General features: G+C 40.6%; 1 protein-coding gene across 1 annotated transcript in view; it reads left to right on the top strand.

Moving 5' to 3' along the window:
• The window catches only part of osmr (oncostatin M receptor), a 42,547-nt gene that overhangs the window by 15,422 nt on the left and 12,665 nt on the right, over positions 1 to 14,460 (top strand). The window contains exons 4-6 of the mRNA XM_045225965.1: positions 2,035 to 2,328; positions 11,044 to 11,173; positions 11,395 to 11,543. Of these exons, the coding sequence (XP_045081900.1) occupies positions 2,035 to 2,328; positions 11,044 to 11,173; positions 11,395 to 11,543 (573 nt within the window). The remainder of the gene's footprint in view (positions 1 to 2,034; positions 2,329 to 11,043; positions 11,174 to 11,394; positions 11,544 to 14,460) is intronic.

The raw sequence follows: 14,460 nt of genomic DNA, 5'->3' as shown, positions 1-14,460 counted from the left end.
CATTGTATGATTTTTAAGTAATTAATTTGCATTTTATTGCATGACATAAGTATTTGATCACCTACCAACCAGTAAGAATTCCGGCTCTCACAGACCTGTTAGTTTTTTCTTTAAGAAGCCCTCCTGTTCTCCACTCATTACCTGTATTAACTGCACCTGTTTGAACTCGTTACCTGTATAAAAGACACCTGTCCACACACTCAATCAAACAGACTCCAACCTCTCCACAATGGCCAAGACCAGAGCTCTGTGTAAGGACATCAGGGTTAAAATTGTAGACCTGCACAAGGCTGGGATGGGCTACAGGACAATAGGCAAGCAGCTTGGTGAGAAGGCAACAACTGTTGGCGCAATTATTAGAAAATGGAAGAAGTTCAAGATGACGGTCAATCACCCTCGGTCTGGGGCTCTATGCAAGATCTCACCTCGTGGGGCATCAATGATCATGAGGAAGTTGAGGGATCAGCCCAGAACTACACGGCAGGACCTGGTCAATGACCTGAAGAGAGCTGGGACCACAGTCTCAAAGAAAACCATTAGTAACACACTACGCCGTCATGGATTAAAATCCTGCAGTGCATGCAAGGTCCCCCTGCTCAAGCCAGCACATGTCCAGGCCCGTCTGAAGTTTGCCAATGACCATCTGGATGATCCAGAGGAGGAATGGGAGAAGGTCATGTGGTCTGATGAGACAAAAATAGAGCTTTTTGATCTAAACTCCACTCGCCGTGTTTGGAGGAAGAAGAAGGATGAGTACAACCCCAAGAACACCATCCCAACCGTGAAGCATGGAGGTGGAAAAATCATTCTTTGGGAATGCTTTTCTGCAAAGGGGACAGGACGACTGCACCGTATTGAGGGAGGATGGAAGGGGCCATGTATCGCGAGATCTTGGCCAACAACCTCCTTCCCTTAGTAAGAGCATTGAAGATGGAGTCGTGGCTGGGTCTTCCAGCATGACAACGACCGAAACACACAGCCAGGGCAACTAAGGAGTGGCTCCGTAAGAAGCATCTCAAGGTCCTGGAGTGGCCTAGCCAGTCTCCAGACCTGAACCCAATAGAAAATCTTTGGAGGGAGCTGAAAGTCCGTATTGCCCAGCGACAGCCCCGAAACCTGAAGGATCTGGAGAAGGTCTGTATGGAGGAGTGGGCCAAAATCCCTGCTGCAGTGTGTGCAAACCTGGTCAAGACCTACAGGAAACGTTTTAGATTCCGTCTCTCACAGTTGAAGTGTACCTATGATAAAGATTACAGACCTCTAAATGCTTTGTAAGTAGGAAAACCTGCAAAATCGGCAGTGTATCAAATACTTGTTCTCGCCACTGTATATATAAAAAACATGGGGGATTGGAAGTGATGCAGACAATTACATTGATAGAAGATACAATCTATCTGCAATATTAAGCTGATCCATCCCCCCCAGAAAAAATAAATACAAAAATAAAAAATAATAATACATTTTTTTTTTTATAAAAACACTTGTCATGTCATCAGATCTGTGTGCCTTGGCACTTTTTAAGAAAGTGGACCTCTTCCTTTTCCTCTTCTCTTTTTAACTATCATCTCATCAAAGTTGTGCAATCATGACTCTTGCTAGAGTCTGGGGATTTTTGCTTGTTTAATTCTGTGATATTTATGTAAAAGAGGCTAAACAAGTAAAGGTTAACCTCATCCCCAGGCTTATTGCACAAACACATTGGACTGAAGTTTCATTATGAAACTTCAAATGCTTGTTTCTGGTATGCTTGGAAATAGTTCAAAAATAAATTATGTTGATTGTGAAACAACAGACATGATAGGCCCAGGTCAAGGTACCATACATTAGATAGGGTCACAGACCTGCTCACTGCGGCCTTGAGTTATGAGATATAGACTTGATTATGTCATGTTTAAAATCACATGGGTACATACATCATTCTTATCAATATTCGTGACATTTGAATAAACATTTTAGGAGGAGTAGCCTTAATTGGTTTTAGCCCCTTAGGGGCTTGGACCCCTAATAATCTATATCTCCTCATTCCCCATCCAGGAGCCCAAGAGACAGTGGACAGAGTTTGGAAAAAGACCAAGATGTTTCCCTACCAGCAGGTGTTAAAGGAGGGCTCCACTATCTTGTTCTGCTGTGTCCCTCCTAGAGGCGTCCACATCACCAATATGACCTTCAACTCCACCACCAGCTACCCCCTGATCAACATCACTCACCGAGTCACAGCCATCGCTGTCCACAACCTAAACATCACACAAGCGTCTGGCTCCGGGGTGTACTCCTGGTGTGAGGATACAACAGAGAAGAGGAACAACTACTGCTCCAACTTCATCAGCTGTTAGTATGGAGGAGAGTTTTCTTGCCCATCTGACCTCTATCACAGGGCTTTCATAGAACTGTCATAACAATGTTATAGCAGATCTCACAAACGTTAAAGCAATTTACATTGTCCTAGGCATACGTTAGCCTGGTCATTCCTCCTATGCAGTGCCTTTTGGACCTCATACCTTATTAGGGAAAAAGTATACATTTAAAATATATATATAATTCTGTCAGAAAAAGGACGTTTGAAATTCAGAAAAACATATTGGTCAAACTCAGGCACATACATCCTAATAATTATAGGCAGATTGTTCAAACATGGACCATCAGATATTTCCACCCTGTTAGGGGCATACACTAACTATCTGAAAGTGTTAACAATACATGTACTGCATATATCTAGATTTAGATTTTCTAAGACATCAAATGTCCCTTATCCTATCACATTCATTTTCCCCCTTAAAATAATGATAAAACAATGATTATTGAGTGAAACATATGCTATTATCAGAAACAGCGCTTTATTTGCAGCCTCTTCTATCTCTACAAGTTGCCAGAAAATGAATAACATTTGATGGTATTGTCAAATTATGATTTTAAAATACTGACCTAACAGGGTGGAATGAAGCATGACATGCTGGAAAGCAATAACAGGGTGGAACTACAGTGAGGGAAAAAAGTATTTGATCCCCTGCTGATTTTGTACGTTTGCCCACTGACAAAGAAATGATCAGTCTATAATTTTAAAGGTAGGTTTATTTGAACAGTGAGAGACAGAATAACAACAAAAACGAATGTCAAAAATGTTATAAATTGATTTGCATTTTAATGAGGGAAATAAGTATTTGACCCCTTCTCAATCAGAAAGATTTCTGGCTCCCAGGTGTCTTTTATACAGGTATTGAGCTGAGATTAGGAGCACACCCTTAAAGGGAGCAGTTTGTTAACTTGCTCCCAATCTCAGCTTGTTACCTGTATAAAAGAAACCTGTCCACAGAAGCAATCAATCAATCAGATTCCAAACTCTCCACCATGGCCAAGACCAAAGAGCTCTCCAAGGATAATAATAATAAATAATATGTCATCCTCTCCAAGGATGTCAGGGACAAGATTGTAGACCTACACAAGGCTGGAATGGGCTACAAGACCATCACCGAGCAGCTTGGTGAGAAGGTGACAACAGTTGGTGCGATTATTCGCAAATGGAAGAAACACAAAATAACTGTCAATCTCCCTCGGCCTGGGGCTCCATGCAAGAACTCACCTCGTGGAGTTGCAATGATCATGAGAACGGTGAGGAATCAGCCCAGTACTACACGGGAGGATCTTGTCAATGATCTCAAGGCAGCTGGGACCATAGTCACCAAGAAAACAATTGGTAACACACTACGCCGTGAAGGACTGAAATCCTGCAGCGCCCGCAAGGTCCCCCTGCTCAAGAAAGTACATATACAGGGCCATCTGAAGTTTGCCAATGAACATCTGAATGATTCAGAGGAGAACTGGGTGAAAGTGTTGTGGTCAGATGAGACCAAAATGGAGCTCTTTGGCATCAACTCAACTCGCTGTGTTTGGAGGAAGAAGAAGGATGAGTACAACCTCAAGAACACCATCCCAACCGTGAAGCATGGAGGTGGAAACATCATTCTTTGGGGATGCTTTTCTGCAAAGGGGACAGGATGACTGCACCGTATTGAGGGGAGGATGGATGGGGCCATGTATCGCGAGATCTTGGCCAACAACCTTCTTCCCTCAGTAAGAGCATTGAAGATGGGTCGTAGCTGGGTCTTCCAGCATGACAACGACCCGAAACACACAGCCAGGGCAACTAAGGAGTGGCTCCGTAAGAAGCATCTCAAGGTCCTGGAGTGGCCTAGCCAGTCCCCAGACCTGAACCCAATAGAACATCTTTGGAGGGAACTGAAAGTCTCTATTGCCCAGCGACAATAATAATAATAATAATATGCCATTTAGCAGACGCTTTTATCCAAAGCGACTTACAGTCATGCATGCATACATTTTTGTGTATGGGTGGTCCCGGGGATCGAACCCACTACCCTGGCGTTACAAGCGCCGTGCTCTACCAGCTGAGCTACAGAGGACAACCCCGAAACCTGAAGGATATGGAGAAGGTCTGTATGGAGGAGTGGGCCAAAATCCCTGCTGCAGTGTGTGCAAACCTGGTCAAGACCTACAGGAAACGTATGATCTCTGTAATTGAAAACAAAGGTTTCTGTACCAAATATTAAGTTATGCTTTTCTGATGTATCAAATACTTATGTCATGCAATAAAATGCAAATTAATTACTTAAAAATCATACAATGTGATTTTCTGGATTTTTGTTTTAGATTCTGTCTCTCACAGTTGAAGTGTACCTATGATAAAAATTACAGACCTCTACATGCTTTGTAAGTAGGAAAACCTGCAAAATCGGCAGTGTATCAAATACTTGTTCTCCCCACTGTATGTAACTGTAATTAGTAATTGTAATGAAATTAGCAACAAATCTGTATCTAAATATACATAAGATATAAATATATTATGCAAATACAAGTATATATTTGCATTAGTAATTTATTTACTATATTTTCTAACAACATTTCCACCCTGTTAGGTGCATTTTCCAGGTGGAACCTAACAGAGTGGAACCTAACAAGGTGGAAATTTGAAATAGCTCTGTGGGTGATTAAGATTGAGCTACAGTAGCATAATGGTAAACACTTTTAGAGGATTTTAAATTCTATATCAAACGTACTTTAACATTTTGAAATTTGAATCATTTTCTCTATAATTTAGCTTAACAGGGTGTATGAGTGAAACAAACAGATTAACATCATAAAACATGGAAAAATAGATAAAACCGAGTATTTATATTTGTGACCCGTTTCAAGAAGCTAGGCGTATGTCGCACGTCACTTTTATTTTTATTTGTATCAAAATGCGTTCTTTGGCAGAAATGCCTTTTGGAACATGTGAACTTTCATGTACCTTAATAACAAACGTGTATGCCATCTGTAAATACAAATACAATTGTTAAATTACGACCCTAGTTGGTTTAGTCACGGAAAAAGACAGGAACCTTCCTGCTACCCATGATTAGCAGAGATAATGGATGGGCTGGACATGCCGAGAGATAGATTCAGATTGGTCTGCCATGTAGCACGCTTCTGTCTATAACATGAGCTGCTCAGTATGTGTAGATAATCCTTGCTACCGTGGCTTTAAAAAAACATATAACTTCAGCCATGGAGAAATGCAAAAGTGTTGCTACTGCTCTCAACAACATTGCTGCCCAGAATTTAGCAGGCGCTATCGACAAAGATCAGTGGGGAAAAGTTGTGATTGACTACTTTCTGCACACGGTCAGTGTGAACAACAACGGGCCAAATAAGCTGTAGCTAGCTACAAACCAAACGGGAAAAAACGTGTATACGGTTAAGAGTCTAGCTACATTTTCAGATATTATATGTTTATAATTTTGTCCGAAAGTTGTTTTCATTGCAAATTAAAGCAAAGACTTATCAATGACCCAAACCCAGCTCATTTAATCCCTACCATTGTGTCGCTAAATTTTCATAATGCTTCAGTAAATGTACATTATCCCAGGGAAGACACAATGTAAGTAACCTCATTTATGTTCCTCTTACTTCCCTGATTACCTCTGCTGATCCTACAGCTATTGTATGCAGTAATCATGTGCCTATGAACCAGAGTTATACTGTTAGCACTGAGGCGGTGTGCCCTAGCAGGAAGTCCACTGTGTGCAGCTCACCCAGGACTAACAAAAATAATCTGAGCATGTCTACCTCTGCTAAGCTTCCAAGTAAAGCAATATAACCAATCAAGCATTCCAGAAAAGTGCTAACAAATAGCCCACGTTAACATATGTAGCTTACGAAACAAGGTTCATGAAATCAATAATTTGCTAGTAACAGATGACATTCATAATCTGTCAATCTCTGAAACTCACTTAGATAATACCTTTGATGATACAGTGGTAGCAATACATGGTTATAAGATCTAAAGAAAAGTTAGAAATGCCAATGGTGGTGTGGCTGTTTATATTCAGAACCACATTCCTGTAAAGCTTAGAGACTATCTCATGTTAAATACTGTTGAAATAATATGGCTACAGGTTAATCTGCCTCAACTAAAGCCCATTTTGGAAGGAACCTGCTATAGACTACCAAGTGCTAACAGTCAGTATCTGGATAGCTTGTGAAATGACTAAAGGTTCATCTGCTTCACACCTATTCTGGTGTGAAGATGCTATAGACCACTAAGTGCTAACAGTAGGAATCTGGATAACGTGTGAAATGCTTGATAATGTACACTACCGGTCAAATGTTTTAGAGCACCTACTCATTCAAGGTTTTATTCTACATTGTAGAATAATAGTGAAGACATCAAAAATATGTAATACCACATATGGAATCATGTAGTAACCAAAAAAGTGTTAAACAAATCAAAATATAGTTGAGATTTGAGATTCTTCAAATAGCCACCCTTTGCCTTGATGACAGCTTTGCACACTCTTGGCATTCTCTCAACCAGCTTCATGAGATAGTCACCTGTAATGCATTTCAATTAACAGGTGTGCCTTCTTAAAAGTTCATTTGTGGAATTTCTTTCCTTCTTAATGTGTTTGAGCCAATCAGTTGTGTTGTGACTAGGTAGGGGTACACATAATCCATATTATGGCAAGAACAGCTCAAATAAGCAAAGCGAAACAACAAACCATCATTACTTTAAGACGTGAAGGTCAGTCAATACGGAAAATGTAAAGGACTTTGAACGTTTCTTCAAGTGCAGTTGCAAAAACCATCAAGCGCTATCATGAAACTGGCTCTCATGAGGACCGCCACAGGAATGGAAGACCCAGAGTTACCTCTGCTGCAGAGGATAAGTTCATTAGAGTTACCAGCCTCAGAAATTGCACCCCAAAAAGATGCTTCACAGAGTTCAAGTAACAGACACATCTCAACATCAACTGTTCAGAGGAGACTGTGTGAATCAGGCCTTCATGGTCGAATTGCTGCATAGAAAGCACTACCATAGGACACCAATAAGAAGAAGAGACTTGCTTGGGCCCGGAATCACAAGCAATGGACATTAGACCGGTGGAAATGTGTCCTTTGGTCTGGAGTCCTAATTGGCGATTTTTGGTTCCAACTGCTGTGGCTTTGTGAGATGCTGTGTGGGTGAACAGATGATCTCCGCATTTGTTGTTCCCACCTTAAAGCATAGAGGAGGAGGTGTTATGGTGTGGGGGTGCTTTGCTGGTGACACTGTCTGTGATTTATATAGAATTCAACGCACCCTTAACCAGCATAGCTACCGAAGCATTCTGCAGCGATACGCCATCCCATCCGGTTTGGGCTTAGTGGGACTATCATTTAATTTTCAACAAGACAATGACCCAACACACCTCCAGGCTGTTAAGGGCTATTTTACCAGGAAGGGGAGTGATGGAGTGCTGCATCAGATGACCGTGCCAACACAATCCCCTGAACTCAACCCAATTGAGATGGTTAGGGATGCGTCGGACCGCAGAGTGAAGGAAAAGCAGCCAAGAAGTGCTCAGCATATGTGGGAACTCCTTCAAGACTGTTGGAAAAGCATTCTGGGTGAAGCTGGTTGAGAGAATGCCAAGAGTGTGCAAAGCTGTCATCAAAGCAATGGGTGACTATTTGAAAATGTTTTGAATTGTTTATCACTTTTTTGGTTACTACATGATTCCACATGTGTTATTTCATAGTTTTGATGTCTTCACTATTATTCTACAATGTAGAAAATAGTAAAAAATAAAGATATGAGTAGGTGTGTCCAAACGTTTGACTGGTAGTGTATGTGTTATGTGTTTACATCCCCTGCTATATTGTGGATAAAGAGTCACCTGTCTAACAGAACACAGAGGGTGTTCTTTAATGGAAGCCTATCCAACATGATCCAGGTAGAATCAGGAATTCCCCAGGGCAGCTGTCAAGGCCCCTTACTTTTTTCAATCTTTACTAACGACATGCCATTCACTTTGAGTAAAGCCAGTGTGTCTATGTATGCGGATGACTCAACACTATAGACGTCATCTACTACAGCGACTGAAATGACTGCAACACTTAACAAAGATCTGCAGTTAGTTTCAGAATGGGTGGCAAGAATTAAGTTAGTCCAAAATATTTCAAAAACTAAAAGCATTGTATTTGCGACAAAACATTCACTAAACCCTAAACCTCATCTAAATTTTGTAATGAATAATGTGGAAATTGAGCAAGGTAAGGTGACTAAACTGCTTGGAGTAACCCTGGATTGTAAACTGTCATGTTCAAAACATTTTGATACAACAGTAGCTAAGATGGTGAGAAGGCTGTCCATAATAAAGCGCTACTATGCCTTCTAAACAGCACTATCAACAAGGCAGGTCCTACAAGCCCTAGTCTTGTGGTACCTGACCACACAACTGAAAGAGGGATTTAGGAAATTTGCAATTGGCTCAGAACAGGGTAGCACGGCTGGCCCTTTGATTTACACAGATATCTAACATTAATAATATGCATGTCAATCTCTCCTGGCTCAAAATGGAGGAGAGATTGACTTCATCACTACTTGTATTTGTGAGAGGTATTGACATGTTGAATGCACGAGCTGTCTGTTTGAACTACTGGCACACAGCTCAGACACCCATGCATACCCCACAATACATGCCACCAGAGGTCTCTTCACAGTCCCCAAGTCCAGAACAGACTATGGGAGGCTCACAGTACTACATTGAGTCATGACTACATGGAACTCTATTCCACATCAAGTAACTGATGCAAGCAGTAAAATTAGATTTAAAAAACAGATAAAAATTTGCCTTATGGAATAGAGGGGACTGTGAAGCAACACAAACATAGGCACAGGCAGATGCATACAAACACACAATAACACACGCACTATACACACACGGACACATGGATTTAGTGTTGTAGATATGTGGTAGTAGAGTAGGGACCTGAGGGCAGAAACTTCATGTGTTGTGAAATCTGTTGTGAATGTATTGTACTGTTTTTTTAAATTGTATGAACTGCCTTAATTTTGCTGGACCCCAGGAAGAGCAGCTCCTGCCTTGGCAGCAGCTAATGTGGGATCCAAAATAAATACAAATACAAATACAAAGCATACTGTTAGCTAGCTAGTGAACTTTAGCTTGCTGGTTCGCTAGCTAATGTTACATGAATGGTCTGTGTAGTAATATTATGTGTTTCTCAGAAATGTGCATTGCTAGTTATAGCCTAATGTTAGCTAGCTAGCTAAAACTTAAAACTGTGGCTGGGGGGTGGTTATAGCATTTATTTCACATGACCCATCAATTTAGAGTGTCTGGGTTAGCATAATCTAATAATTATAAAATATATATATATATATATATATATATATATATATATATATATATATATATATATATATATATATATATATATATATGTATAATGTTTTTATCTGGACACTTTCAAAGTCAGATTAGGATATGGGCCAAGGACTAGATAAAGTCTATTTTTACCTGGAGTTTTTCCTTATTGTAGGCTAGTACTTAAAGCACTTTTAGTCTTGAAAGCTTTGGTTGTTTACTACACTACCTTAGTCACTCTGTTTAGCACATGGCCTCACGTGAATCCTTAAAGAGATGGGTGGGGCTAAGTCTTAAGAGGGTGTGAACGATGCTGAATAGGTGTAAACAAAGAAGAGCTTTCCAGTGGGTGTACCAAAACATTCAAGGGCCATTTTCTAAAAAGTGTTAGGTTGATCAACTTTCAAAGCAGAATTACTTTCCCATTGTTCCTCAGCTGGAGTGTATGATCTACAATACCATTTTGTAACTCTCTGTGTCTTTTTTATCAAATGTAAAAAACACAATTTCAAATTTTGCTACATAAGACCAAATTGATGCGGTCGGTCACATTTATTTAGCTTTGCACATTGTTTTCGTACCAAAAAATTATGACACTTCCTGAATGTGATGTCATTGTTGGAAGGGGCTGTTTTTTTAAAGGGGAATTACTACAAACTAACAGGGTGGAAAGTGAAATCAGAAAATCTTAAATACAATAATAAATATAATAATCATGAAAAAAAAGTTTTTTGTGAGAGAGATTTTAAGTAGGATTATAAAACAACAAAGACAGATTTGGAATATTGTATTGTTTAATGGCTTATATTTCTCATAGAAATGGATGAATAGCACTCGGGATGTGGCAAAAACACCAACATCCACTAAAAACAAAATGCATAAAATGCATAAACTTCTCTTTGAGATCCATAACTTTGTGTTTTTATGCTAAAGGTCACCTAACTTTATATTTAAAGCCCTTTGGAATCCACATTTTACACTAAATAAGAGGTGATATTTCCTGGGGACAGAAAAGGCACTGCATTGTAGGAATGACCTAGCCAACTAAATACGTTTCATGACTGTGTTAATTCAGTTGCTCCACTGAAATTCCACATACGTCATTAAAGGTCCAATGCAGGCGGTCTTTTCAAACAGCTCTTACACTAAAATGACATTATTATAATTTGCACAATTTCACAGTATTATACTAACTTCATAGTTTGGAAAAATATAAAACATAGGAAAATCACTGTTTTGACTGCACTGGGCCTTTAAGACAATTGAAGCAAGAACATACATTTTTTGAAGAAAATGTACCTTTTCTAGTTCACCTCACCATTACTTTATGTTTGTGATCCAGTTTCTCCCCAGAGGCTGGCGAACCTGAGCTGCGGGACTGAGGACCTGAGGACTGTTACCTGCACCTGGAACCCTGGTAGACCTGCTAACCTGTATGAACCCTACAGACGCACACATACCCTTCACATCAAGTGAGTCCACACACACACACATGCACATGCACGTGCACGCATGCGCGCACACACACACACACACACACACACACACACACACACACACACAAACTCGTATAGCTCCTCCCACCAGCCTCTTCTGGTGTTCTTTCTCTCAACGGATTATTAGCACGTTGAGGCATAATGATCAAACTGTGTCAGACACATCTCTTACCTATCCCTCCACTGTGTTTGTACAGGAATTCTGGTGAGGATCCTATCAAGTGTGGTGAGTGGTCCTGCAGGTTCCAGGCTGTCCCAGGCTTAGAGCAGTACGATGTCTCAGTGGTTGTCAGAAACCAGCTAGGAGAGGAGACACAAAGCTACAGCTTCAACATCACTGACAGAGGTGAGGACAGGAAATACTGAGAGAAATGTCATACAGCTCTTATATGATAACACTGTCTATGGCTAACATTCAATGATTAACGTCATTGAACACAGTATCCTATTGCTCCTAATTTATGTCCCTCTAAATGCCCTGAATGCCTCTGCTGATCCTACAGCTATTGTATGCCGTAATCATGTGCCTATGAACCAGATTTACACTGTTAGCACTGAGCCGGTGTGCCCTAGGAGGAAGTCCACTGTGTGCAGCTCACCCTGCACTAACATAAATTACATGAGCACACAAGCTTCCCAGTAAAGCAATATAAACAAGTAATCATTCCAGAAGAAAAGTGCTCAAAATAGCCAACGTTAACGTACAGTGGCTTATGAAAGTATTCACCTATTTTGTTGCCTTACAACCTAGAATTAAAATGGATTTTGGGGGGGTTGTATCATTTGATTTACACAACATGCCTACCACTTTGAAGATGCAAAATAATTTTTATTGTGAAACAAACAAGAAATAAGACAAAAAACGGAAAACTTGAGCGTGCATAACTACTCACCCCCTCAAAGTCAATACTTTGAGAGCCACCTTTTGCAGCAATTACAGCTGCAAGTCTCTTGGCAAATCTGCTCCAGCTCCTTCAAGTTGGATGGGTTCCGCTGGTGTACAGCAATCTTTAAGTCATACCACAGATTCTCAATTGGATTGAGGTCTGGGCTTTGACTAGGCCATTCCAATACATTTAAATGTTTCCCCTTAAACCACTCAAGTGTTGCTTTAGCAGTATGCTTAGGGTCATTGTCCTGCTGGAAGGTGAACCTCCGTCCCAGTCTCAAATCTCTGGAAGACTGAAACAGGTTTCCCTCAAGAATTTCCCTGTATTTAGCACCATCCATCATTCCTTCTATTCTGACCAATTTCTCAGTCCTTGCCAATGAAAAACATCCCCACAGCATGATGCTGCCACCACCATGCTTCACTGTGGGGATGGTGTTCTCTGGGTGATGAGAGGTGTTGGGTTTGCGCCAGACATAGCGTTTTCCTTGATGGCCAAAAAGCTCAGAGTACCTTCTTCCATATGTTTGGGGAGTCTCCCACATGCCTTTTGGCGAACACCAAACTTGTTTGCTTATTTTTTTTTTAAGCATTGGCTTTTTTTCTGGCCACTCTTCCGTAAAGCCGAGCTCTGTGGAGTGTATGGCTTAAAGTGGTCCTATGGACAGATACTCCAATCTCCGCTGTGGAGCTTTGCAGCTCCTTCAGGTTATCTTTGGTCTCTTTGTTGCATCTCTGATTAATGCCCTCCTTGCCTGGTCCGTGAGTTTTGGTGGGCGGCCCTCTCTTGGCAGGTTTGTTGTGGTGCCATATTCTTTCCATGTTTTAATAATGGATTTAATGGTTCTCCGTGGGATGTTCAAATTTTCGGATATTTTTTTTTATAACCCAACCCTGATCTGTACTTCTCCACAACTTTGTCCCTGACCTGTTTGGAGAGCTCCTTGGTCTTCATGGTGCCGCTTGCTTGGTGGTGCCCCTTGCTTAGTGGTCTAAGGCACTGCATCGCAGTGCTATCTGTGCCACTAGAGATCCTGGTTCGAGTCCAGGCTCTGTCGCAGCCGGCCGCGACCGGGAGACCCATGGGCGGCGCACAATTGGTGCAGCGTCGTCCAAGGTAGGGGAGGGTTTGGCCGGCAGGGATGTGGGTTCGTTTCCCACGGGGGGCCAGTATGAAAAAATAAAAAGACATGTATGCATTCACTAACTGTAAGTTGCTCTGGATAAGAGCGTCTGCTAAATGACTAAAATGTAAATGTGTTGCAGACTCTGGGGCCTTTCAGAACAGGTGTATATATACTGAGTGTATATATATCATGTGACACTTAGATTGCACACAGGTTATCAGTCAACCTACCAGGGTAGTTACAAACAGCATTGGAATGAAATCATCAACATGTATTGATCACATCTTTACTAATGCTGCAGAAATTTGCTTGAAAGCAGTATCCAGATCCATCGGATGTAGTGATCACAATATAGTAGCCATATCTAGGAAAACCAAAGTCCCAAAGGTGTATAAGAGGTCGTACAAGAAGTTCTGTAGTGATTCCTATGTTGTTGATGTGAAGAATATTTGTTGGTCTGTGGTATGTAATGATGAGCAACCAGATGCTGCACTTGACACATTTATGATATTGCTTATCCCAGTTACTGATAAGCATGCACCCATTAAGAAAATGACTGTAAAAATGGTTAAATCCCTGTGGATTGATGAGGAATTGAACAATTGTATGGTTGAGAAGGATGAGGCAAAAGAGATGGCAAATAGGTCTGGCTGTATAACCGATTGGCAAACATACTGCAAATTGAGAAATCATGTGACTAAACTGAATAAAAAGAAGAAGGAACTGCATTATGAAACAAAGATAAATTACATAAAGAATGATAGTAAAAAACTTTGGAGCACCTTAAATGAAACGGTCATTCATCACAAAACCAACAGATATTGCCAACTACTTTAATTATTTTTTCATTGGCAAGATTAGCAAATTTAGGCATGACATACCAGCAACAAATGCTGACACTACACATCCAAGTATATCTGACCAAATTAAGAAAGACAAGCATTGTAATTTTGAATTCTGTAAAGTGAGTGTGGAAGAGGTGAAACAATTATTGTTGTCTATTAACAATGACAAGCCACCTGGGTCTGACAACTTGGATGGACAATTACTGAGGATAATATCAGACGATATTGCCACTCCTATTTTCCATATTTTCAATTTAAATCAAATCAAATTTTATTGGTCACATGCGCCGAATACAACAGGTGCAGACATCACAGTGAAATGCTTACTTACAGCCCTTAACCAACAGTGCATTTATTTTTAACAAAAAAGTAAAAATAAAACAACAACAAAAAAAGTGTTGA

Source organism: Coregonus clupeaformis, chromosome 16, assembly GCF_020615455.1.
Source record: "Coregonus clupeaformis isolate EN_2021a chromosome 16, ASM2061545v1, whole genome shotgun sequence".
NCBI lineage: Eukaryota > Metazoa > Chordata > Actinopteri > Salmoniformes > Salmonidae > Coregonus > Coregonus clupeaformis.
This window is presented reverse-complemented; position numbering and strand designations above follow the sequence as displayed.